Genomic DNA, 27,227 nt, shown 5'->3' with positions numbered 1-27,227 from the left:
ACCTAAAGAATAAAAAAACACAAACATAGATCATTAACTTAAGCAGCTTAATTTTGTGGTTTATGGTATACGGAAAGGAGGAGGAAGAGTATAAACATCTAAACAATAAGACATAAACTTTCCGCCTGTGTGTTTGTAGACATCACCACGAAGGACGCTGTCTGTGTAATGGAATAAGGCATGTTAGGAAAAGTTATCTAGATTACCCCCATCTCTCTCTCTCTCTCTCTCTCTCTCTCTCTCTCTCTCTCTCTCTCTCTCTCTCTCTCTCTCTCTCTCTCTCTCTCTCTCCTTTCTATAAGGATTTATGTTTAACCAAGAGCAAACTTATTAGTGGTGTATTGGTGCACCGCCTCCCTCATCACTGTGCTGTGTTGTGCCAGCCATCCCACCGCTGCCATCAATAAATGTACGGGTGGGGAAGTAAACACGGTCTAGTAACGCAACAAGTACATTAAAGAATGCCACGGAACGTCTTTTCTTTGAGGAGCCATTCCGGTAACTGGGACGCATGTTTGCCAGACGGTGTACAGCAAACTTCAGGGTATTCCGTTTGAAGGTTTCAGTAGCAGTGGTATGAATTCGAGATATTTACTTACTTTTCTATAGACGATAACATATGGATTGAATAATCATCAAAAAAAAAAATGAAAAACGGTAATGGTGTTCAGTAACGAAACGAAAGAAAATTATCAACGCAAAATCGTATCGTGAGAATTATGTCATCAATATGGAAATGCATAACAGTCTCAATCGGTCTGTCGCTGCTTCAGGTCTGGTAACACTGCTGGGGCGGTTAAGGTACGGCGCGACAGTCTTGTGTGCGGAGATAAACAAAAAGAAACTTAGGAAGGCCAGCACTGTGCCCCTGTCAATAACAAACGCTCTGGCTGCCACCGTCTGTGTGTGTGTGTGTGTGTGTGTGTGTGTGTGTGTGTGTGTGTGTGTGTGTGTGTGTGTGTGAGGCATGCCAGGAAATAATCGTGTTGTGCAGTGCTAACTAACAGGATTTCAACTTCTTATTTACCGTTTTTCCCACATTTTTTTTCTACATTTTAAACTCGCATTTCCGTTCCAAAGTTATGTATTTAGGCTCTCTCTCTCTCTCTCTCTCTCTCTCTCTCTCTCTCTCTCTCTCTCTCTCTCTCTCTCTCTCTCTCTCTCTCTCTCTCTCTCTCTCTCTCTCTCTCTCTCTCTCGATATCAAATCATCACTCTTTTACGCTAGATTTATGTATACTACTTACTTCACTTCCTCTACTAATGTGTGTGTGTGTGTGTATGTGTGATTCACCTACGGTCGTCTGCTGGTCACCCAGCCAGCCGTTACCCTACGATCTTTGAGTAGGACTGAGACCACTTGCACACCACACACCGGGACAGCGAGGTCACAACCCCTCGGGTTACATTTCGTACCTACTTGCTGCTAGGTGAACAGGGGCTACACATTAAGAGGCTTTCCCATTTGCCTCGCCGCTTCCGGGATTCGAATCTGGGCCTTCTTTGGTTGTGAGCCGTGCGTGCTAACCACTGCACTACTCGGTGTGTGTGTGCTAACGTGTCTCTTTCGTCTGTTACAGGGAAGGGAAGGCACCGCACTGGATCTCACGTCCCAGAATGGTCTAGTGGTACGGATGTTAGGTGAGTATCCTCTCCCTTGTCCCGCTGCCTCTGTGTGTGACTGGGAAGGCTCGAGGGGAGATGGTTCACTTGCTGCGTGGTTGCATATAGTACGATTTAAGGTTATGCACTGTATATGTGTTGCTCTTAAGGTAATCAGGTGAATGGATCAATTGATGGGTTTAGGTAATACGTTTTGATCGTTAATAAATGGGTCAGTAGATATAGGTAGGCAAGCAGGTAGATGAATAGATAGGTAGATAGACAGACAGACAGGTAGATACATAGTTAAGTAGGTAAATAGATAAATATATGTAGGAAAATATGTTGATAGATATATAGACATCGATATATAAATAAAAAAATAGATTGATTGATTGACACAGATTAATAGATACATAGACATGGCTGGATAAGCAGATAAACAGACAGACAAGTAATGGATTGAAACTAAACAGACAGACAAGTAATGGATTGAAACGACACAATTTCGTTTTTTTTCCCATAGGTGATATAAAAAAAAAACATTGTCCACCTTAAGAATATTTACAAACACCATTCTTGCTCAGAAATAAATTAATAAATAATAGATAAAAAAAAAAAAAAGAGAGAGATAAGAAAACAAGGGAAACTGCAAGAAGCTGCCAGCCCTACATGTGGCAGTCCCTGTATGAAACTGGATTATACTGCAGCAGTCTCATGTTACGGTGCATTCAGTTCAGTGATTGGCAAACAGTGCTCCATGACTATCACCTAAGTGCGCCACCTAATCCTAGATAAGTATGTGATATTAAATGTGTACCTTTTAGTAGCCCTACACTACACTACTATAGGCTTGGTGCGCGTGCAAGTCCAAGATGCAGTACCTTTAGTAAACAACAAATTTTGAGAACAAATTTTGAGATCTAGTTACTCAGCATTGCCCCAAGTTCTACCACGTACAGAAATCCCTACCCGTAGTGAGGCTGCGCGCGCCGGTTGCTGAGGGAGGCTAGCGGGGAATTCCGTGGGTCAGGTGTCTTTTGTGCTACACGGACGTTCAGCAATCGTAATGTTATACCTCATCACACGTCTTTTGTTTCTTGGTCGCATTCTTTTAGCCAGCGTTACCAAGGAGGCCGAGATGCAGTGTAGGGGAAGAGCCAGCAGCCCTCTGATCTCCCTGTGTACGCGATTAGCACGGCAGAAGGCTAATCCTGTACACAGTTTACGAACTTCTTAATTAGAATCATCTCTGGTTAATCAGAATAAGGTAAATGTAATTGTAGTGTAGCATCAATGTGGGCGCGTCTAACATAGGAGAAGGTTAACCTATTCACCACTAAACTATTTGAAAGCCTCATAAAATCACCTCAGAATAAAATAAATATAGATATAATCGTAATGTAGCGTCTCAGTATGGGCGTGTCAAACAGGAGAAAGTTCACCCGTTCAACACACAATTCACGTGCTTCTTAAAAAAATCACCTGTTATTCAGAACACGGTAAATATAGATGGAGATGAGCTTTCGCCTCTTGATATGAGAAAAGCTGGCCCTGAACTTAATGAAATGCTCAAATTGTAGCCATAGCAGAGTGAAACTGATGCCATGGCATTGAAACGGTGGGTTAAACTGTCTCTCTCTCTCTCTCTCTCTCTCTCTCTCTCTCTCTCCTCTCTCTCTCTCTCTCTCTCTCTCTCTCTCTCTCTCTCTCTCTCTCTCTCTCTCTCTCTCTCTCTCTCTCTCTCTCTCTCGTCTATCAACACTACCAATCCTAACTAATGATATCTTGGGTAGACAGAAGGCAGGAAGGACTCTGTGGTGGCGGCGGAGCAGTGGAGGTGCGAGCCATATAGTTGTGGTCAGGAAGCGAATAAGTAATCCCCCACACTCCCTTCCACTGTGTTTGGAGCTTTTCCTCAGTCTGAATTTCTCTGATGTGTTAATATTTCTGCAAAACTCGACAATGAATGTATTCTTGGCCATTCTGGGGACTTATATTGAGGAAAAAACTCAAAACAAATTAAGAGTGTGGAATGTTACTTAATTTATGGCCACGACTTCACTAGCGTGCTTTTATAACGGGACCTTCTTCTCCAGGCCTTGTTACGTCTGGTCGCGCCTCTTGTGCTTAATAAGGTAATAAAGAGATTGCTTCTAGTTACTTGTAGGTACGTGAATACTAGTAGAGCTGAGAATATTAGAGGACTCGCTCGTCACTGCCTGCGCTGACACCTTAATTCCCTACCTGGCCTGCGTCTGCCTTGTGTCTGTCAAAGGGGAGTGACTGGTGCAGACTGTTTGGAATTTAACTTTGTCATTGCTGAATAGTTTTTTCATGGTCATTGGAGCATTAAGATCTCTATTTTTTTTTTTTTTTTCAGTGCAGTCGCTTGAATATTTTTGTAACTTAAAAAGTCCAGATTAACTTATTTTATTTTATTTCGTTTTATTTTATTAGCTATTTATTTTCTTTATCATTTGTTTTATCTTATTTTGTTTATTTGTTATTTTTTGTGACCAAGATTTTTTTTTTTTTTACAATACTGTGAATATTAACAAAGTGCGAGCCTAGCATTGAAAGCGTTGACAGCAATGGGGTATGGCGAGAGAAAACCAAGGCGAGAAATTTATATTCTTGTGTAAGGGAAACTAGACACCACTCGCATGACAATAAACAACAGAACAAACCTTTAGCAAGGAGGGACAGCAAAGAAGGTGGAAGAAGCTTCAGAGGTGGAACTCATTACTGCACTAATTAAAATACACAAAGTACGAAGTTTAGAGGAGCAACAACCACGTAAACGCCAGCATATAAGCTAACTACCACTCGTTAAAGATACGCACGACAAGGTGCCAAGAACAGAGCAGTAACCACGTAAATGAGGGCCTTTCTTAAGAAACGCTTTACTTTCTCACCACGATTATCCCGGTTCTCACGAGTATTTCTCCTGTTAATAATAAAAAAAAAAAAAAAACTTGTTAATCCGTCACTAGAACCTTAAAAGTGTAACTTCAGCTATAGCCTTTTGAAAGTAGTGGAGGCGCTGTTAGAAGTGTTTAGGATATTGCTCCAGAATGAGCGCCTAACTACCACTCGTCAAAGGTACAAAATGTCACGTGTAGAGGAACAGTAACCACGCACACGGGAGTGGAGCAAAGCAAGAGGCAGTGGCGCGGTGAGGTGAGTGAGATCAAAGACAGTAAAAGGAGGCCAATCGATGAAACGAGTAAGCTTTTGACTCTACTCTGTTTAATATTTCTGTAAGGGTAGAACCTCCCTTACTTACCTGCTTCCTCCCTCCACTCCACGCCAAGACCAGTAATCCAAACAAGAATGGGAAAGGCCTTGGCGTATAGAGTCACGAGAAAAGATTTGGCGGAGGCAGTACAAACAGTCTGACCTTACAGGAGCTGAGTAGGCACCTATGACCTTTCCAGTTTCCAGCGTTGGTGAAAGACTGAATGTCAGCATTTAGTGGAGAGAAGGACGGTTTTTCAGCATTTTCAAAGAAGAGGAAAGGTTGTATCAAGGTCTCGATTTTCAGCTTTTCAGTTTACAGATAGTGAAGTTGAATCCTGTATTTTTTTTTTTTTTTTTAAGGTTGTCAATGAGTTAAGTGGAAAAGCTTGAATAAACATTACCGTGTGACTGGAGAGGGGCATGAAGTGGACGGAGATAAATTAAACGAGTGAGAAAAGGAAACTCCAAACTCTCTCCAAACTCGTAGTTTGGAGAGACCAAAGAGAAAATTTGGAAGTGGAGAGAATGAAGTTAAAAACCTTAAAAATTGGGCTTTTCATAAGGTACCACGGAACGAAAATAATCTCAGTGGGGACTTATAAATCTTGAAATGAAAAAAAAAAAAAAAAGATGGTTTGCATCTCAGCAGCCCTTTGTGAGAATGTGCCTGCCAAAGATACGATTCCCCCACGTGAATGCACTTTGAAGGAACATCCAATGCCACTGGTGACCTGAACATTGCCGCTGCAGTAGTGGCGCGTCGAGCATCCTAACTGTGTCTGGCAGCCCTTCAAATACCATAATGAAGACACGAACGTTGATCTACAGTAAAATTCAAGTTGCAGTGATCACTCGTGTTATTTACTTCCACTTACTCAAAAACAAATTACTGGCAGACTGGTTGAGTTAAGCATTGGCTTCTTCCCAAGCTTGATAAGATGGTCTAGTTCAAGTTTAGAGTATAATATCGAGACACCAGTGATAGCAAAGGGAGCTACCTAATACGTCAAGCATTTTAGTGCAGCAGTAGTAGTAGTATTCTTGTCTTTGTTCAGTAAAAATTGTGGAGGTGACTCAAACAATAAATGTCACATCTTCATTAGCAGGCAAAGAGTCAGGACGCGGCAACGTACAAATAGGCAGCTTATACACTGCTGTAAAGAAAAATTTGCAAGGTAATATCTTGACGCGGAACCTGCCCTGAGACATGCCGTTACATTTCACTTCATTACGTAAAATATCTAAAGACCTAAAAACTGAAATGTGTCCAAAAAAATAAATAAATGTAAACGCTGTGATGTCTGTTTGCGCCATGATCCAACACTTCATTGGCTTAGGTTTAGTCTCACCCTTCCTTGTGAAGCTGCGAAGTATTAGTCTTCCCCGCGCACACGATCATACATACGCTTATTTCTTGCAGCAGTTCTCAAGGACTGTTTCACTCACGGCCGCTGATTCCATGGACTGGTCTGGTCGCGTCTCTTGCTCTACCCGTCTGCTAGTATTGGAGGTGGAGGACGTAAAGACTCTACCCTTTATTGCCATAATCATCTTTTCTGTTAACAATCAGGACACTGTATACAAGATCACCTACATGGAGCCACAGAAAAGAATAAAATGCATTGTTTGTGTCTTTATACTAAAGAATTATTTGACTAGCACAAAAAGAAAAGTATGCCTTGAAAAGTTGTAATTGGTTATGGGGAAAAATTTTGTTAAGCAGTGAATGAGTTAAAACTGCTATTGTTGTGTTGATGCTTTATTAACTGCTTGTGACACAATTTTGATTTCATGTAAGTAAACTTAGACGATTTATAGAACCAAAATGAGAAAGCAGGTACTGGAACATTAAATTTTTAAACTACGTGCTCTGTTATTCACTCGTTTGGTTGACAGTTACATTTTTTTGAAGTCACACTCCAAACTCTAAACTTGCAACACGTTTGATTAAACGGTTGGTTTGATTTAATGGTTAAGGAACACACACACACACACACACACACACACACACACACACACACACACACACACACACACACACACACACACACACACACACACACACACACACACACACACACAGAGTTAATCTGATCGTCATCGGGAACACAAAGAACCGCGCACAAATTAATGACGAAGTGTGTGTGTGTGTGTGTGTGTGTGTGTGTGTGTGTGTGTGTGTGTGTTCTTACCTAGTCGTACCTTCACGGAATTTAGTTAAGTTTCTGATATTCTGTCTCCTTATACACGAACAGTGGCGGTTAGTTGTGTAACCTGCCATGCTCACTTCCACCGGTTTTAACTTTTCCTTCGGTCTTAATCTTTCTCTTATCTTAGAATCTATCAATTGTCAGGCTTTGCAAGATAACCGCCAACACATCAGAGGACTCACAATAAGATTAGATTAGTGGAAAAGAATACATACGAACAGACTTTTGGCCGTTCACATTCATACTTTGGTTAATACTGTTTTATCATTCGATGCGTTATGTTCAAATATGAATGCCTTCAGCTGTGTTTTCCTTGTCCACATCATGTCTCGTGTTTCTCCTTAACATTATTATTTATGCCTAACAATTTGAATATTAGCTCATCCACATTTCTTGACTTCATTTGGCTTACATTTCTTTGTTACTTCACAAGATGTATGTCACAACTTTCGTCCATCTTGGTGTGATCTTCAGTGTCTTATTTACTAAGTGCAGTCATACGTTTTACTTATCTTTTTTTTTTTACCTTTTTTTTTCTTTTTTATGTAGGAAGGACACTGGGCAAGGGTAACAAAAATCTAATAAAAAAAATGCCCACTGAAATACCAGTCCCATAAAAGGGTCAAAGCAGTGGTCAAAAATCGATGAATAAGTGTCTTGAAACCTCCCTCTAGAAGGAATTCAAGTCATAGGAAGGTGAAAATACAGAAGCAGGCAGGGATTTCCAGAGTTTATCAGAGAAAGGGATGAATGATTGAGAATACTGGTTAACTCTTGCGTTAGAGAGGTGGACAGAATAGGGGTGAGAGAAAGAAGAAAGTCTTGTGCAGCGAGGCCGTGGGAGGAGGGGAGGCATGCAGTTAGCAAGATCAGAAGAACAGTTAGCATGAAAATAGCGGTAGAAGACAGCTAGATATGCAACATTGCGGCGGTGAGAGAGAGGCTGAAGACAGTCAGTTAGAGGAGAGGAGTTGATGAGACGAAAAGCTTTTGATTCCACCCTGTCTAGAAGAGCAGTATGAGTGGAACCTCCCCAGACATGTGAAGCATACTCCATACATGGATGGATAAGGCTCTTGTACAGAGTTAGCAGCTGGGGGGGTGAGAAAAACTGGCGGAGACGTCTCAGAACACCTAACTTCATAGAAGCTGTTTTAGCTAGAGATGAGATGTGAAGTTTCCAGTTCAGATTATAAGTAAAGGACAGACCGAGGATGTTCAGTGTAGAAGAGGGGGACAGTTGAGTGTCATTGAAGAAGAGGGGATAGTTGTCTGGAAGGTTGTGTCGAGTTGATAGATGGAGGAATTGAGTTTTTGAGGCATTGAACAATAACAAGTTTGCTATGCCCCAATCAGAAATTTTAGAAAGATCAGAAGTCAAGCGTTCTGTGGCTTCCCTGCGTGATATGTTTACCTCCTGAAGGGTTGGACGTCTATGAAAAGACGTGGAAAAGTGCAGGGTGGTATCATCAGCGTAGGAGTGGATAGGACAAGAAGTTTGGTTTAGAAGATCATTAATGAATAATAAGAAGAGAGTGGGTGACAGGACAGAACCCTGAGGAACACCACTGTTAATAGATTTAGGAGAAGAACAGTGACTGTCTACCACAGCAGCAATAGAACGGTCAGAAAGGAAACTTGAGATGAAGTTACAGAGAGAAGGATAGAAACCGTAGGAGGGTAGTTTGGAAATCAAAGCTTTGTGCCAGACTCTATCAAAAGCTTTTGATATGTCCAAGGCAACAGCAAAGGTTTCACCAAAATCTCTAAAAGAGGATGACCAAGACTCAGTAAGGAAAGCCAGAAGATCACCAGTAGAGCGGCCTTGACAGAACCCATACTGGCGATCAGATAGAAGGTCGTGAAGTAATAGATGTTTAAGAATCTTCCTGTTGAGGATAGACTCAAAAACTTTAGATAGGCAGGAAATTAAAGCAATAGGACGGTAGTTTCAGGAATTAGAACGGTCAACCTTTTTAAGAACAGGTTGAATGTAGGCAAACTTCCAGCAAGAAGGAAAGGTAGATATTGACAGACAGAGCTGAAAGAGTTTGACTAGGCAAGGTGCAAGCACGGAGACACAGTTTCGGAGAACAAAAGGAGGGACCCCATCAGGACCATAAGCCTTCCGAGGGTTTAGGCCAGCGAGGGCAAGAAAACATCATTGCGAAGAATTTTAATACGTGGCATGAAGTAGTCAGACGGTGGAGGAGAGGGAGGAACAAGCCCAGAATCATCCAAGATAGAGTTTTTAGCAAAGGTTTGAGCGAAGAATTCAGCTTTAGAAATAGATGTGATAGCAGTGGTGCCATCTGGTTGAAATAGAGGAGGGAAAAAAGAAGAAGCAAAGTTATTGGAGATATTTTTGGCTAGATGCCAGAAATCACGAGGGGAGTTAGATCTTGAAAGGTTTTGACATTTTCTGTTAATGAAGGAGTTTTTGGCTAGTTGGAGAACAGACTTGGCATGGTTCCGGGCAGATATATAAAGTGCATGAGATTCTGGTGATGGAAGGCTTAAGTACCTTTTGTGGGCCACCTCTCTATTATGTATAGCACGAGAACAAGTTGTGTTAAACCAAGGTTTAGAAGGTTTAGGAAGAGAAAAAGAGTGAGGAATGTACGCTTCCATGCCAGACACTATCACCTCTGTTATGCGCTCAGCACACAAAGACGGGTCTCTGACACGGAAGCAGTAGTCATTCCAAGGAAAATCAGCAAAATACCTCCTCAGGTCCCCCCAACTAGCAGAGGCAAAACGCCAGAGGCACCTTTGCTTAGGGGGATCCTGGGGAGGGATTGGAGTGATAGGACAAGATAAAGATATGAGATTGTGATCGAAGGAGCCCAACGGAGAAGAAAGGGTGACAGCATAAGCAGAAGGATTAGAGGTCAGGAAAAGGTCAAGAATGTTGGCCGTATCTCCAAGACGGTCAGGAATACGAGTAGAGTGTTGCACCAATTGCTGTAGGTCATGGAGGATAGCAAAGTTGTAGGCTAGTTCACCAGGATGGTCAGTGAAGGGAGAGGAAAGCCAAAGCTGGTGGTGAACATTGAAGTCTCCAAGAATGGAGATCTCTGCAAAAGGGAAGAGGGTCAGAATGTGTAGTCAAAGAATTTCTTATAATCAGAGGAGTTAGGTGAGAGGTATACAGCACAGATAAATTTAATATGAGAGTGACTCTGTAGTCGTAGTCAGATGGTGGAAAACTCGGAAGATTCAAGAGCGTGGGCACGAGAGCAGGTTAAGTCATTGCGCACATAAACGCAGCATCCAGCTTTGGATCGAAAATGAGGATACAGAAAGTAGGAGGGAACAGAAAAGGGGCTACTGTCAGTTGCCTCAGACACCTGAGTTTCAGTGAGGAAAAGAAGATGAGGTTTAGAAGAGGAGAGGTGGTGTTCTACAGATTGAAAATTAGATCTTAGACCGCGAATGTTGCAGAAGTTAATGAAGAAAAAGTTGAGGCGGGTGTCAAGATACTTAGGGTCGTCGACAGAAAGACAGTCCGACCTGGGGACATTTATGGTCCCCTCCCCAGATGGGGACCCCGGGGCTGGTGTAGGAGTCGCCATGATGATTTTAAAATTTTTGAGTGAAGGGTGTGTGTGTTATTAGGTGCTTGTAGTTTTGTGTGGAGGAAGAGAGTTCTCTTTAGAGGGCAGGATGTGACTGCCCCCTTGTGTTGTGAGACACAAAGGGAAACGTTCAGTGAGTCACAGCTGGGTTTAATGATAAGTTCACAGCACCCCCTGAACAGTGCTTTAGACCTCACTGGAAGTAATTATCGTTTCGGCAGGTGTCTACTGTCAGTGACAGGATGTTGTATAGATTTGTCGTTTTATCGCATCCTGTCGGTTGAGATAGACACATTCCACTGCCTTGCGTAGCAGACATTGTTCAACAACACAGTATCCTACGTGCTTCACAGTATATAAGTATATAAATTTCTATTAAATGAACCATTGTTGTGGAGAGCTTGAGTACTGATACTTCATGTATTACCTTCAAATATTACAATAGATAAGATGTAATATGGTACTTAGAAATCTTTATAACATGGATTTTACTATTTTAGAATTATATCGAAACTAGTGACTTGTACGTGGATTGAAGCACAGTACAGCAATATTTGTATGCGGACGAAGGCTAACTATGGAAATTTGTACCTGGACTTGTCTTTTCCTAATGCAGTATTTGTATTTGAACTCACACACAAACAGTTGTACATGAGACACAACTCTGTTGTGTGTGTGTGTGTGTGTGTGTGTGTGTGTGTGTGTGTGTGTGTGTTCATAAACCAGTCTGCAAATAGATATTTAACCTCAGAGTTCACATACTTTGCCTTTGAAAAAAAAAAAAAAAGCGGCGTTATCTGCAATATCACCAAAATCGATGTTGATTTTATGAAAAATAGGCTGATACCATCGATGTTGAATCATCAAAAAGTAAAAATCTTCTTAACAAGAAACTCAAAGCGTGGTGCGCGGGTTTCACATCCACAGGTCACTGAAAACAACCGAGCAGCATCGCGTATATATATATATATATATATATATATATATATATATATATATATATATATATATATATATATATATATATATATATATATATATATATATATATATATATATATATATATATATATATATATATATATATATATATATATATATATATATATATATATATATATATATATATATATATATATATATATATATATATATATATATATATATATATATATATATATATATATATATATATATATATATATATATATTAGCATAGAAAATTATTAATTCTCCCTCTCTCTCTCTCTCTCTCTCTCTCTCTCTCTCTCTCTCTCTCTCTCTCTCTCTCTCTCTCTCTCTCTCTCTCTCTCTCTCTCTCTCTCTCTCTCTCTCTCTCTTTCTCTCTCTCTCAATTAACCATTGATTTCGTGTCTTAACTGATGAAAATGTTCAAGCTAGTCCTGCAGCATAGGCATTTACAGGGCGTCCACCACGGTGTTGCTAAGCTATGGTGTTTGCAGGTGATGTGAAAGGCAGCACCACCGTGGAGACGTCCCTCACGGCAAGCGTCGGCCCCTCACGATCGACTGATGCCTGTGACACCTCCGAGGACGCCTCCAAGACAGACTCCAAACCAACGACCACGCTGATCATGAACTACAGCCTCGGGGAGATGAACGTGGGCGAGACAGAGCAGCGGTTACCGGGAGGCGTCGGGCGTTGTCCTTACTTCAGGTTCATGACCCTTCACCGCCGCCGTCGCCGGAAGAACCCCACGCGCCATCTTGAGAAAAAGCATCAGGTGCTCCTCGACGACCTATACAACGGCCTCACGCAGGTAGGTTAGCGGCTCACCATCCCGCCAGGCTAGGCACTTGTAGCGTGAAAGGAGACACGGCCAAATTGTTTCCGTATTCCCACCCGCGCAAAAACAGTTCGGGCTTGTCTCCTCTTACGCTGTAGGGCATTAGAACAAACAAAAAACAATAATAAATATTAATACGGGAAGCTGCAAGAAGCCGTCAAGCTTACACGTGGTAATCCCTATATGAAACATTACTACCTGTTTCCATCTATCATTCCCATCCATAAATTTGTCTAATCTCCTTTTAAAGCCCCCTAATGACTCAGCAGTAACAGCCTGATAAGTGAGTCCATTCCATTCATCTACCACTCTGAGAAACAATTCCCATTCAATTTTTTTTTATTTTATTATTTATTTATTTATTTTTTTTTTTTTATTTAACTTGAGGCTTCAGAAATAACTAATAAGTAAATAAAAACGGAGGTAGTGTCTGTGCTGGTCTCGGTGGTGGCGCAAAGTACCGCTAATCCTCCTCATTCTGCCTCTATCTTGCCTCCAAACACACCCTAATGCCAAGGAGGGTTTCAGCGGCGGTCAGAACACAAGATTTATTCCCGGATGTAACATACTTGACTACATTACACACGTTATCTTGCAAGTATCAGGTAATTATAATATGTTGAGTTTGCGTATGAATACACATCGGCGTCGAGTCCCCAATCGTGTTTAGAGTCAGAAAATAACTAGCGTAATTTCCAGTGAAGGACAAAATGAACTAGACACTGTTAAAGCGGTCCCTCTCCGTCAAAAAAAAAATAAAATAAAATAAATAAATAATAATAGTAAATAAAAAAAAAAACGCTGATTTCTCCTTGTTATTTTTATGTGAACTTTAATATTTGATATGAAAAAGAAACTAATGTTATTGTCAGTGGTGTGAGTTTCCAAAAATCGATTTTTTTTTTTTTTGTTTCATTCATTGTTGGCGTACATTATTATTATTTTTTAATACGTATAACTAATAATAGAGACAACTTTTTTCGACCAAACGCCTTGTAATGAAATATCTGACTCTATTTTATCACAATGAGCACTCCAGACTCCATGTCCTGTTGCCTTGCACGTAACAGAAGCTTTGTCATTGTTAGTTCTCTCTCTCTCTCTCTCTCTCTCTCTCTCTCTCTCTCTCTCTCTCTCTCTCTCTCTCTCTCTCTCTCTCTCTCTCTCCATCTTTTATGACGCGTACCATCTTCCAGCAGAGAGCTTAATTATTGTAGCGAGGAATGTTTTTGTTTATATTATTCTTATATCTCTCATGCACATTAGTATATCATTATTCTGCTTCCTAGTCCTATAAGAATATATTCATATGGTCCGTAACACACACACACACACACACACACACCGCGTAGTGTAGTGGTTACCACGCTCGGCTCACAACCAAGAAGGCCCGGGTTCGAATCCCGGGCGCGGCGAGGCAAATGGGCGAGCCTCTTAATGTGTAGCCTCTGTTCACCTAGCTCTGAGCTCTTTCCGTAGGGGAACGGCTGGCTGGGTGACCAGCAGACGAGCGTAGGTGAATCACTCACACACACACACACACACCAAGTGGCATTTTAAGGATTAAACAACAATTATACAGTTTTGTGACTCGCCTCTGATCGGCCCCAAAGGTACACAAACACACGGCAGTTAAGCTTGTGTTAACACCACACCATACCACACCACACGACAACACCATCATGCCTTATCACACCACACCACGGTATCCTTGGTTCCCCGACCTGCCCAGCCCCTCCGAGTCCCGCCAAGCCCATCCGACCCCCGCCCCGTCCCGCCACGGCTAAGGTAACAATTTCCCGTCACATATTTATCGTAATTTCGAGGGTTTTGCAGGTGTTTTCAGGTGATTTAAGGGTTTGCTGTGTAGGGGTAGGTGGAGGAGGTGGACGTGGAGGGGAGAGGAGTGGGAGGGGAAGGCGAGAGGAGGTTGGTGAAATAAAAATACTTCGGCTCTATATCACGATTTTTTTTTATTAGTGGAGTTTGCATTGTTTTGATATGTAATTTATTGATAGGAAAATAAAACAAGTTATAATACTTAAGATCTTGGCTAGCTTTGTTTTTGTTTCTCATTAAAATAACATTTTCGTCATTTTATAGATTTTCTATTTTCTTATTGGCACGCCTAGGATTTTTTTTTTTTTTTTTTTTGGTTTGTTTTAAGACTTAAAGAATATAAGAAATGTATCGTAAGTAATAATGCTTTCTTTATCCAGAAACTATAGACTTTTTGCATTCAGAATGCAAAATAATATAATCTAATCTGGCTGTGTTTTCAATCTCAATATTACAATTTTTTTTTTTTTTTTGTGGACCCGTTCGTAAAATTTACAGATAGTTTCTTGAATTTTTCTTTATTATTATTCAGACAGGAAATCTTTTTATATTCCAGATATTTATTAAAGTATTTATCAAGTCAGAATATATAAGGTATTCCAGTCTAGCTCCGTTTTTTCGAGGGGTCGGTCTCAAAATGGATTAACGTACGCATTTTTTAAAGCGTGACGTCATCAGTGACGTCATCAAGGTACCGAGACCCGGAACGTCCCTCCATTCCAGTCTCTTTACGTCAATGTTCAGTGTGTTAGATGAAGTACATGGCAGGTCAGGATATATAGTGCAGTCCAGTCTGGGCATCTTTTTTTCTCACGAGTTTCAAATGAATTGTCAATTGTCGTATGTAAAAATAAGGGTCGAGACAGACATTTTTTCCTGCCTCCCTCCCTGCCTCTACATCAATATTCAGTTAAACTCCCGTGTGTTTCCAGACTCAGACGTGAAGCAAAGCCAGAATTAACCCCCCCCCCCAAAAAAAAAGACAATCCCCCAAAAATGTGAATGACTACATCTATATCTCCTGGGAACTGTTCCGAGGATAGACCGGCTGCCTTTCACTTTCACGGGAGCAGTCACAGGAGTATGGGAAAAATTAAACCCCCGTGTGTGTGTGTGTGTGTGTGTGTGTTTTAGGAAGGACACTAGTCAAGGGCAACAAAATCCATTAAAAAGAAAAAGGCCCACTGAGATGCCTGTCCCTGAATAGGTTGCAAAGCAGTACTCAAAAATGTGTGTGTGTGTGTGTGTGTGTGTGTGTGTGTTATTATGTTTTAAAGTCATAAAGTAAATATATGATAGTGTATTTAACATGATACATCAGTCATTTGTGAGGGAAATCTATGTGAATCTGCATAACACAATTATGAAAAACTACTAATCTATAAATCCCATGAATGAGTCCTCCAGAGTTAGTGTTCAGTTCAGTCTTCTTGTCAGGATCACTTTCATTTTATTCATGTTTTATTTCATGTGATTTGCTAAATAGTGTGTTTCCTTTTTGCAGAACATATTGTCTCAAGTGGGAGTGTGGTGCTTCAATGCCTTCACCCTGAACAGTGTGTGTGGGGGCAGGCCTGTGTCCGTTCTTTGTGTCTACCTCCTGCATAAGTATGGACTGATACACCATTTCAAGTTTGACACTGTGACAGTCTGGAAATGCTTTAGTAAGTCACTACAGCAACTCTTAGAATATACATGTTGTCTTTGCAGTAAGGAATAGCTACTAGGTAACTTCAAATGTAGGGCAAAACTCATTATCCTTGAATTTTATCTTTATTTTGTAAGACTTGTGTGCATGGTAGTATTAAGAACAGTGTTGTTAAAGGGTCTGACATCTGATCTCTCTCAAATCTCTGACTGGGACAGAGCAAACTTATTATTGTATTCAAAATAAAGTGAGGTTTTCTTCCAACAGGTTTGATTGAAGATGGGTACCATGCCTCAAACCCTTACCACAATGCTATTCATGCAGCAGACGTCACCCAGGCAATGCATTGTTACTTGCAGGAAAGAAAGGTGTGTTGATTGTTTTTACATTTATTGCTCAGATTCTTCCACATCATGTCTTTTTGCTTGAAACGTAGTTTTAACTTCACACAATTCTATAGTTTGATAGTCCTAACTTCTTTGCATTATTTACTCCAGTTGTGCTGTCAGACAGTATAACTATAGGTCACCCATCACTAATTCACTTCAGGAGGAGGCAGTAGACACCTGCCAAAACGATAATTACTCCCAGTGAGGTCTAAAGCACTGTTCAGGGGGTGCTGTGAACTTATCATTAAACCCAGCTTTGACCTCACTGAATGTTTCCCTTTGTGTCTCACAACACAAGGGGGCAGTCACAGTCTGCCCTCTAAAGACAACTCTTTTCCTCCACACAAAACTACAAGCACCTGATAACGCACACACCCTTCACTCAAAAATTTCAAAATTATCATGGCAACTCCTACTACCTCGGAGTCCCCCATCTGGGGAGGGGACCATAAATTTCCCCAGGTCGGACTGCTTTTCTGTTGACTACCTAAGTGTCTTGACCCCTCCCTCAACTTTTTCTTCATTAATTTCTGCAACTTTCACAGTCTAAGATATAATTTTCAATCTGTAGAACACCACCTCTCCTCTTCTAAACCTCATCTTCTTTTCCTCACTGAAACTCAGGTGTCTGAGGCAACTGACAGTAGCCCCTTTTATGTTCCCTCCTATTTTCTCTATCCTCATTTTTTATCCAAAGCTGGATGTTGCGTTTATGTGCGCAATGACTTAACCTGCTCTCGTGCCCACGCTCTTGAATCTTCCGAGTTTTCCACCATCTGGCTACAACTACAGAGTCACTCTCAAACTAAATTTATCTGTGCTCTATACCTCTCACCTAACTCCTCTGACTATAAGAAATTCTTTAACTACTTAACTTCCAAAGTGGAGCACATTCTGACCCTCTTCCCTTTTGCAGAGATCTCCATTCTTGGAGACTTCAATGTTCACCACCAGCTTTGGCTTTCCTCTCCCTTCACTGACCATCCTGGTGAACTAGCCTTCAACTTTGCTATCCTCCACGACCTAGAGCAATTGGTGTAACATCCTACTCGTATTCCTGACCGTCTTGGAGATACGCCCAACATTCTTGACCTTTTCCTGACCACTAATCCTTCTGCTTATACTGTCACCCTTTCTTCTCCATTGGGCTCCTCCGATCACAATCTCATATCTGTATCTTGTGCTATCGCTCCAATCCCTCCTCAGGATCCCCCTAACCAAAGGTGCCTCTGGCGTTTTGCCTCTGCTAGTTGGGGGGACCTGAGGAGGTATTTTGCTGATTTTCCTTGGAATGACTACTGCTTCCATGTCAGAGACCCATCTTTGTGTGCTGAGCGCATAACAGAGGTGATAGTGTCTGGCATGGAGGTATACATTCCCCACTCTTTTTCTCGACCTAAACCTTCCAAACTTTGGTTTAACACAGCTTGTTCTTGTGCTATACATGATAGAGAGGTGGCCCACAAAAGGTAATTAAGCCTTCCATCACCAGAATCTCATGCACTTTATATTTCTGCCTAGAACCAAGCCAAGTCTGTTCTCCAACTAGACAAAAACTCCTTCATTAACAGAAAGTGTCAAAACCTTTCAAGATCTAACTCCCCTCGTGACTTCTGGCATCTAGCCAAAAATATCTCCAATAACTTTGCTTCTTCTTCCTTCCCTCCTTTATTTTAACCAGATGGCACCACTGCTATCACATCTATTTCTAAAACTGAACTCTTCGCTCAAACCTTTGCTAAAAACTCTACCTTGGAAGACTCTGGGCTTCTTGGGCTTGTTCCTCCCTCACCTCCACCCTCTGACTACTTCATGCTACCTATTAAAATTCTTCACAATGATGTTTTCCATGCCCTTGCTGGCCTAAACCCTCGGAAGGCTTATGGACCTGATGGGGTCCCTCCTATTGTTCTCTGAAACTGTGCCTCCGTGCTTGCACCTTGCCTAGTCAAACTCTTTCAGCTGTTTGTCAACATCTACCTTTCCTTCTTGCTGGAAGTTTGCCTACATTCAACCTGTTCCTAAAAAGGGTGACCGTTCTAATCCCTCAAACTACCATCCTATTGCTTTAATTTCCTGCCTATCTAAAGTTTTTAAATCTATCCTCAACAGGAAGATTCTTAAACATCTATCACTTCACAACCTTCTATCTGATCGCCAGTATTTGTTCCGTTAAGGCCGCTCTACTGGTGATCTTCTGGCTTTCCTTACTGAGTCTTGGTCATCCTCTTTTAGAGATTCTGGTGAAACTTTTGCTGTTGCCTTGAACATATCAAAAGCTTTTGATAGAGTCTGGCACAAAGCTTTGATTTCCAAACTACCCTCCTACAGCTTCTATCCTTCTCTCTGTAACTTCATCTAAAGTTTCCTTTCTGACTGTTCTATTGTTGCTGTGGTAGATGGTCACTGTTCTTCTCCTAAATCTGTTAACAGTGGTGTTCCTCAGGGTTCTGTCCTGTCACCCACTCTCTTCTTATTATTCATTAATGATCTTCTAAACCAAACTTCTTGTCCTATCCACTCCTATGCTGATGATACCACCCTGCACTTTTCCACATCTTTTCATAGATGTCCAACCCTTCGGGAGGTAAACATATCACGCAGGGAAGCCACAGAACGCTTGACTTCTGATCTTTCTAAAATTTCTGATTGGGGCATAGCAAACTTGGTATTGTTCAATGCCTCAAAAACTCAATTCCTCCATCTATCAACTCGACACAACCTTCCAGACAACTATCCCCTCTTCTTCAATGACACTCAGCTGTCCCCCTTTTCTACACTGAACATCCTCGGTCTGTCCTTTTCTTATAATCTGAACTGGAAACTTCACATCTCATCTCTAACTAAAACAGCTTCTATGAAGTTAGGCATTTTGAGACGTCTCCACCAGTTTTTCTCACCCCCCCAGCTGCTAACTCTGTACAAGGACCTTATCTGTTCATGTATGGACTATGCTTCACATGTCTGGGGGGATTCCACTCATACTGCTTTTCTAGACAGGGTGGAATCAAAAGCTTTTCGTTTCATCAACTCCTCTCCTCAGACTGTCTTCAGCCTCTCTCTCACCACCACAGTGTTGCATCTCTAGCTGTCTTCTACCACTATTTTCATGCTAACTACTCTTCTGATCTTGCTAACTGCATGCCTCCCCTCCTCCCACAGCCTCACTGCACAAGACTTTCTTCTTTCTCTCACCCCTATTCTGTCCACCTCTTTATTGCAAGAGTTAACCAGTATTCTCAAGGATTCATCCCTTTCTCTGGTAAACTCTGGAACTCCCTGCCTGCTTCTGTATTTCCACCTTAATATGACTTGAATTCCTTCAAGAGGGAGGTTTCAAGACACTTATCCATTAATTTTTGACTACTGCTTTGACCCTTTTATAGGACTGGCATTTCAGTGGGCATTTTTTTTTTATTGGATTTTTGTTGACCTTGGCCAGTGTCCCTCCTACATAAAAAAAATAAATAAAATAAAAAAATTCAACATTACTGAAACCTGTATGGTGCTGGATTACAGAGAGGTTAGGTTAGAATACACTTGACCCAACAGCTAACCACCATCTCATCCTACCTTTAGAATGCCCCATAAATCAGTAATACTTAGTTGATTAATAAGTGGGGCTGTACTGATAACACTTTTTCCACTGATACCAATACTGATACTTCATTTTTGGCCAATACTGATAGTATCCATACTGCCGATACTGTTAGCAAAGAAACTGAGCAGTATATCTTTCAGTTTCTTTATGTCATAAGCTGTCAAAGAGCAAATGCTCTATAATTCATACAAGCTTCAAATAGCCACACCACTGTCAAGTTTTCATTAGTTCAGCCTTATCTTTTATTGATAATGTACAGTGTTTGTGCTTTACACATTGAGAAGCATTTCCTTTATTAACTGGAGACTTGGCTAGAACTAGAAATGAGCAGGGAATGGCTTCCCTATGTTTGGAAGTGATGCCAGCTGATTTTAAATTATGCTAGCCAAAATTAGTGTTGGATTAGTGATGGTCAACTTGTATTGCATCTGTATTCATGCATTGAATTGCTTTTCTTCAGCATCATGAATAAAAAGGATTGTTATAGTTTTTAAGGGAACTAAAGAGGCAGGTCTGTTTATTGGAGACAGATGTCATGGAGCTTAAACTAAAAAAGGAGGATAAAAGATATTAGAGGAAAGTAAAGGAATGTGTATATGAAGACACTTAAGGAAATTTGGATGATGTGTAAAAGAATAAAAGGTTTCATTGGTAGAACACCATATGTTGAAGACTAGCCATGAAAATGATGAATAAATAACAACTAAAATTTTCTAGTGAGTAAAAACCTGAGCTTATTTTCATTTTTCTATTCCTGTATTCACAGATCTAACAGTAAGATGTCTCATGATGCTTGTTATTTTTTGGAGTCTTGTCTGAATACATGACTACATATCATTTTCCTCTTCATAACACTGTTTTCAGATCTACCAACACCTGACACCACTGGAGAAGTTGGCTGCTCTTGTTGCTGCTGTCTGCCATGACCTCGACCACCCGGGGGTCAACCAGCCATTCCTCATTGCCACGGACAACCATCTGGCAGCATTATACAAAGTACTTAATGGAGATGGGAATTTTATTTTGCTTAATTAGAGGACCTGTATGCTTGTCATTTAATGAGAAACTAAGCTATACTGAAAGTAGCTTGAACATTAATCCCATTGCTATCACTTCTAGCAAGTGCAAGTCCCTTTGTACAAGCTTCTCACATCCACAATATTAATTTACCAACAAGCTATTTAAGTCTTAATGCTGTTCATATGTCAGTAGCCACATTTTTTTTAGATGTCCCCCTGATCAAGACGACATTTTATTTTTGCCATTAATCAATGTGATACACCCATCTTTCTCTGAAGACTCATGCAGAAAGTACACATTCATAGATTTTTAAACATAACCCTCTCACTTGTGTTTCATGCCTTCCTTCAAAGATCACATAATGCTCCTTTTCTCCTTCCTTTCCTCAGAATGGTGTGTTACAGTTCAGGAGTTTGCTTAATGCCTCTTGATAGAGAATTATATAATAAGGAAATGGTATTCTTTTGGAGTTGGGATAAATAACCTCATTTCTCATCCTTTGTTAGGCATTGCCAACTATAATGTTTGCCACCAAGGCAACTATAACTGCATAGTGTTAGTTGAAGGAGTCGCCTTATCCTATTACTTATGCAAATGGAGTCAATTACTGTATGAGTGCCAATAATCTAATTTAAAGGTTAGGTAAATTGAAAACTACCTATAAAATATATAATATTAAAGTTTATTGTATATCATCAAATTGGCAAACAAAAGAATTATCATTACTATATGTAAGTCATCACTTATCAGGTTATTTGGTACAATTTTAGCAGTTTTCACTCTTACTGTTGATAATTTATCCATTTGCTCATTCATTCATTCATTCATTCATTCATTTGTCTTTTCTTGGCACTGCAAAATAATAATCTCATTCCATAACTTCTTAGAATTTCAGTGTACTTGAGAACCATCACTGGAGATGTGCCATGGGGTGTCTGTGGGAGTCTGGTCTTCTGGATTCATGGGCAGCAGATGATGTGACTTCCCTCCAGGACATGCTGAGGTCACTCATTTTAGCCACTGACATCACACGCCAGCAGGAGTTTCTTATAAAGTTTAAAGTAAGTTTTGGAAGATCTTTGTTTAACTTAACATTGATCATAAAGGAATAGTGATGATATAATAAAGTTTCCATCTTAAGTTTTAACACGATAAGCATATAATCATATACAGATGCATTTGGTGAAGAGGAGCATAACTTAGTGTTCTTAAATTTATCAAATATTTTGTGGAGTTTCAGAATTTTCCTTCAGATTTAAGCTTATTGTCTGATTTATTATGCAGCAATACCTGGACAGTGGAACCTTTGACATGGAGGATCCTGAGCATCGTCACTTCTCTCTCCAAATTGCCTTGAAGTGTGCTGATATTTGCAATCCATGTCGGCCGTGGGAGGTGTCACAGCAGTGGTCATACAAGGTGGGCACTGGTCTCAGCAACCCTGACTAGTTTGTTTATATATGCTCTGGCCCTACAAACTTTCAAAAGGCACTTATGTTTAATTTTGAGTGACCTTTACTTCTTGTAATTACTTACTTTTTGTCCTATCAAGTTTTGAAAATGGTGCTGTAGATGTAAATTGACTGTTTAATCCAGTGATTCAAACAAAATTTTCTTATCTTGTGAGCTAATTGCAGAAATATAGATATTTTCTAAGGAAGGCTGAGTGATGTTGAGGTAACACATCACTGGTGCCTCTGTCCAGTAGATTCACCTACCAAACTCCAACAAATGGGAGAGATGGAACTAATTTTCTCATTTGAATAGAAAACAGTAGAGTGAGGCCCACACAACACAAACCAGTTCAGATCATGGAAAGTTTTGAAAATTTCAAACCAGCCTGAAATGCTTCAAATTATCTGAAGTTCTTATTACACAGCTTCAAATTAGAGAGGGTTTACTGTATTATGACTGCTGCAGCAAACATCCCATGATTGGCATGTCCCATACTGTGCTGGTGCTATAATGAATATATCAAATTAGATTGAGGAATTACATGTGCTTTAACAAAGTTTATATTTTTTTGTAGATATGTGATGAGTTTTATCGTCAAGGAGACTACGAACGACAGCTGAACCTCCCTGTAACCCTGCTGTGCGATAGCAAGAAGATGTCTGTGGCCAAGATTCAAACAGGTTCCTCTCATTTTTCATGTCTTGCATAGATGAATAGCACTATTAATAATTTGTAATCTGTTTATGTATGTACTTCACTGTTTTGATATTACAGTTTTTATTGCTATTTAGTTGCTCTTATTGTGATATTGTATGCTTCGTGTATATGTAACACTTCATTTATGAATTCACAAATTTATAAGAACTAATAACTGCCAGCTTGCCACTTACTTTGATATGAATAGATTGGCTCCTTCTGATGGGGGGAAGTTCATATAGATAGAACTGTTTTGAACAAATTTAAATAAGAACTTTGTTTGTGTTTGTGTGTGTATGAGAGAGAGAGAGAGAGAGAGAGAGAGAGAGAGAACTGTCTTAGCTACCTTCCTTCACAGGGATGTCAGCCTCTTATATAGATGGATTGACAGTAGCATCAGCAATCAATGGTATCAGTGTAATGTGAACCATTTTGAAGTAATGGAGTATCGTTGAGCTCATTAATGAATGGTATTGGCATCACCCAATGTGCATGTTAGTGTTGTTATAGTCCCAGTGTAACAGAGGAGAAAAATATGTCAATGAATATCTTTCTACTTGTTCACTTGTTCATTTATTTGGATTTTAAGGTGTCACTAACTTGTTTATACTTTTACATAAGAAGCAAGAGAAGCAACTTTTATTTTGTAACTGATATTACAAATTTCATGATTTATGAAATTACTGGAAAATCTATTAAGCAAAGCAAGCATGTCTTAGGATATTCAGATGGGGTAGATGTGACAAAAATTTTGACAATGAATGAATTTAATCACCATATATAATTGAGATTTGTGTTACTTTTGATGCATTACTGTATAACTATTGTTCTTTTTCAGATTTCATCAATTATGTGGTAGCTCCACTTTTTGATGTTTGGGACCGGTGGCTGAAAACAACTTTGTCAAATGCCATGGTTGCCAACTTGAATGAAAATTTGAAGAAATGGGAAGAGAAGTTGCCTAAAAAGATTCCCGAGGAAGGCACCTCTCTCTCACCTGTTGTTCCTTCAGAGTCTTCTGAGAACCCAGTGGATAGTACTCAAGAAGATCTTGATGAGGCTGATGGTGGAACATCACCCAGCAGTAGTGGAGACAGTCATCAGTCTGTGCTTGGCTCTCTAGAAAATGTGTCTCGGTCACTTCAGCTTGGCAGGAGACATTCGGTTCCTCTTAATATGCCACGGTTTCTTCCACGCACAATCATAAGGAGGGAGAGTCTGCCTGAAAATGGAAATGACCATGTTGTGATAGAGACTGTGACGATGGCAGGAATGTCTTTAACATCTCTTTCTTCTCAGTCAGCTGAAGTTAACTCTACATTGACTCCTGATGCCCTTCTGCCTGAGCCTTCTGTCACTGCCATGGGTGGTGTGGGCATTGGAGTGCCACGTTTAGCCACTCGATTCGTTCGACGAAAGTCCCTCCCTCCCCTTTGGCTCAAGCAGACAAGGACTAGAGCCTCACACTTGCTGCAACCTTTGTCACCCACACCAAGTGAAGATGTTCCATCTGAACAAGCAACTCAGGAAAATTCTCCACAGGATAGTGATAATACAAAAAGACTGGGGGCAGTATGTAGTGGTGGCTCTGTTTCTTCTGGTGGAAATAATGGTAGTGGTTGTAGTGGAACTGGAGGTTGTGATCGACGTGAAACTAGTGTTGACACTGTTGACCCAACGGAACAAGTGCACCATCCACCGAGTAGTGATAAATTGACGTCATCTCAAGACATTGGTGTTCACAATAGGAAAAATGTTTCCAATCATCAAGGTGCTGCAACATTCCTTCACTCTGACATTTTGGATAATTATCCCTACAGACCTTTCATTGGAAGGGGCTTAGTGCGGCGTGCTTCTTTAGACAGTACAAGTATTAATAGTAAGCGAGAATCATTGGATCGCTTGTTGCATGAAGGCAATAAATTTCCTTGTGTGGACCGAACTAATAGTGAGTTAGATAAAGAGAATCTAGTGCCAAGAGAAACACCAATATACCAAGAACAGCAACACCCAATGCATGCCTGGAAAACACGTGCTTGGCGGAGTCTTAACTGTGATGACGAAAATACGTGTGACCCACGTGAAAAACTGATGAAACCAGGTATATACAGGCTCAATCATTCTCAGGTTAGTATTGCCTTTTTTACATATTTCCCAATGCTAAGCTTTAGAAAAGTACAATTAAAATGTGCAATATACAGGCTGTCATTAAAAAAAAATCGTGAAGGCTAGCAAACAGAGGATTCCAAGAACAAAAGTTCTTGAAAGGGAGTTCATTAGAGAACTGGGACAAAACTCAAGTAAAAATTTAATGAAACATCAAGTTCAAGAAAAATTTTAATAAGAAATTAATTACTGTTAAGAGTTTAAATAATGTGCATGATATTACATGAAGTTATGGAGCACTTGTGTTTGCCAAAGAAAAAATTGTCATTATCATCATAGTTTTGAAAGACAGACTTCATGTTTGCATGGATCAGTCTTGTCTACCCTATATTTGCTTGCCAAGCTTCCTGATTTTACAAATCTTGATTGATGAAAGTTGCCTTCTAGGACCTTCTTTTTACATTCAGATTGAAAGTAAGATAGGAAATGATACATAAATTAATACAGGAAAAAGAAAGAAGGATCTAATTATAGGAAAAAGAGCTTGTAAAACCCTACAAAAAGAAACCAAAGAAAAGAAATACATGTATAAGAAGCAAAAGAGTAAAAGTTTTTGTGGAAAGTAATAGATGTGAAAAACAAGAAATAGTGTATGAGGCAAATTTGAGGCAGAAAAGGAGTGGGAAGGCAAACTATAGTGCAAAATGCAGAACATAAATGTAAAAACTAGGTTTAGATTAAGGATTGTATGTATAATGTAAATTTGTTGATATCTAAAATCCAGAAGTCAGATTTTAATCATGTGACATACTTAGTATGCCCTACTGATGCTAAGATAATGACATTAACTTGGTGACTATAGTTTGACGTGTATGTGGGATCTTATTCTATCATGAAGAGCTTGATCAAATCTTTATAGGGAAGTCTACATGCTCATGGGCGCCGAGGGTCAGCACCACTGCTGCGGCCGGAGGAGCTGTTGGGTGGTCTCCGAGGGGGAGCCGAGAGGCCTGATTATCAATACCTCTCTCTGCGTAGAGGGTCAGCACCATCACAAGCCAATCAAAAAGGTATGCTGCTTCCATTTATTATAATTGTGTTATTATTATTATTATTATTATTATTATTATTATTATTATTATTATTATTATTATTATTATTATTATTATTTCAGTATTATTATTTTTATTATTGGTGCTTTTAGAAGTAGAAGTGGTAATTCCAGCTATTGTACCATCAACCATCACTGATCCGCTTCCATCACTAATCTGGCACTAATTTTGGCTAGCATAATTTTGAATTTTCTGGGTCGACACACCAACCTGCCGCTGCTACTGTTTGTTGGTGCTGCTTGCTGCATGATCAGCTGGCATCACTTCTAAGCACAGGGAAGCCTTTCTCAATTTATTATTAAACTTTCTCAGTTTTAGTTCCAGCCATGGCTCCAATGAAGAAAGGAAATGTTCATTGTGTCAAGTGCAAATACTATACATTATTCATAAAAGAAAAAGATCGAACTTCTGAAAAAATTCAACAGCAGTGTGTCCGTGTGAAGCTTGTGTGACTTATACAGCATTGGCCCTTTGGCAGTGTATGGCATTAAGAAACAGAAAAAAAAAAAATTTTTTTCTTACAGTATCAGTCAGAAATGAAATATCATCAGTGAAAAAAGTGGTATCAGTACAGCCTCACTTACTAATCAACTTGTACTGATTTATGGGGCATTTTTAAAGGTAGGATGAGTTGATTAATTAAGTGTATTCTAACCTAATCTCTGTAATCTGGCAAAATCACTAATCCAGCACCCTACATTTCCCATTGATGTTGGATTAGTGATGGTCAATCTGCAGTAGTAATAGTAGAAGTAGTATTATTTGTTGAATGCTGAAGATGTAAGTTAAAAGACAATTTACTTTTTATTACAAATAATTCAAGGTTGTACCCTCAAAATATTATACTTCCACTGAGTAATGTACACCTTATGTATATTGAATTACTATTGTATACCAAAATTAGAGCTGTAGATTGGCCATT

The 27,227-nt window shown here is 40.0% G+C and overlaps 1 protein-coding gene across 4 annotated transcripts in view; it reads left to right on the top strand.

Moving 5' to 3' along the window:
- LOC135106820 (uncharacterized) overlaps positions 1 to 27,227 on the top strand; it is a 109,038-nt gene that overhangs the window by 66,814 nt on the left and 14,997 nt on the right. For all 4 annotated transcript variants that reach the window (XM_064016162.1, XM_064016164.1, XM_064016161.1 and 1 more), the window contains exons 2-11: positions 1,580 to 1,640; positions 12,096 to 12,412; positions 15,783 to 15,942; positions 16,194 to 16,294; positions 20,781 to 20,912; positions 21,824 to 21,997; positions 22,221 to 22,355; positions 22,966 to 23,071; positions 23,926 to 25,214; positions 26,113 to 26,263. In XM_064016162.1, coding sequence (XP_063872232.1) covers positions 1,580 to 1,640; positions 12,096 to 12,412; positions 15,783 to 15,942; positions 16,194 to 16,294; positions 20,781 to 20,912; positions 21,824 to 21,997; positions 22,221 to 22,355; positions 22,966 to 23,071; positions 23,926 to 25,214; positions 26,113 to 26,263 — 2,626 coding nt within the window. The remainder of the gene's footprint in view (positions 1 to 1,579; positions 1,641 to 12,095; positions 12,413 to 15,782; positions 15,943 to 16,193; positions 16,295 to 20,780; positions 20,913 to 21,823; positions 21,998 to 22,220; positions 22,356 to 22,965; positions 23,072 to 23,925; positions 25,215 to 26,112; positions 26,264 to 27,227) is intronic.

The sequence above is a fragment of the Scylla paramamosain genome, chromosome 14 (assembly GCF_035594125.1).
Source record: "Scylla paramamosain isolate STU-SP2022 chromosome 14, ASM3559412v1, whole genome shotgun sequence".
In the NCBI taxonomy this organism is placed as follows: Eukaryota; Metazoa; Arthropoda; class Malacostraca; order Decapoda; family Portunidae; genus Scylla; species Scylla paramamosain.
The sequence above is the reverse complement of the archived record's forward strand: the minus strand, read 5'-3'. Positions and strand labels throughout refer to the sequence as shown.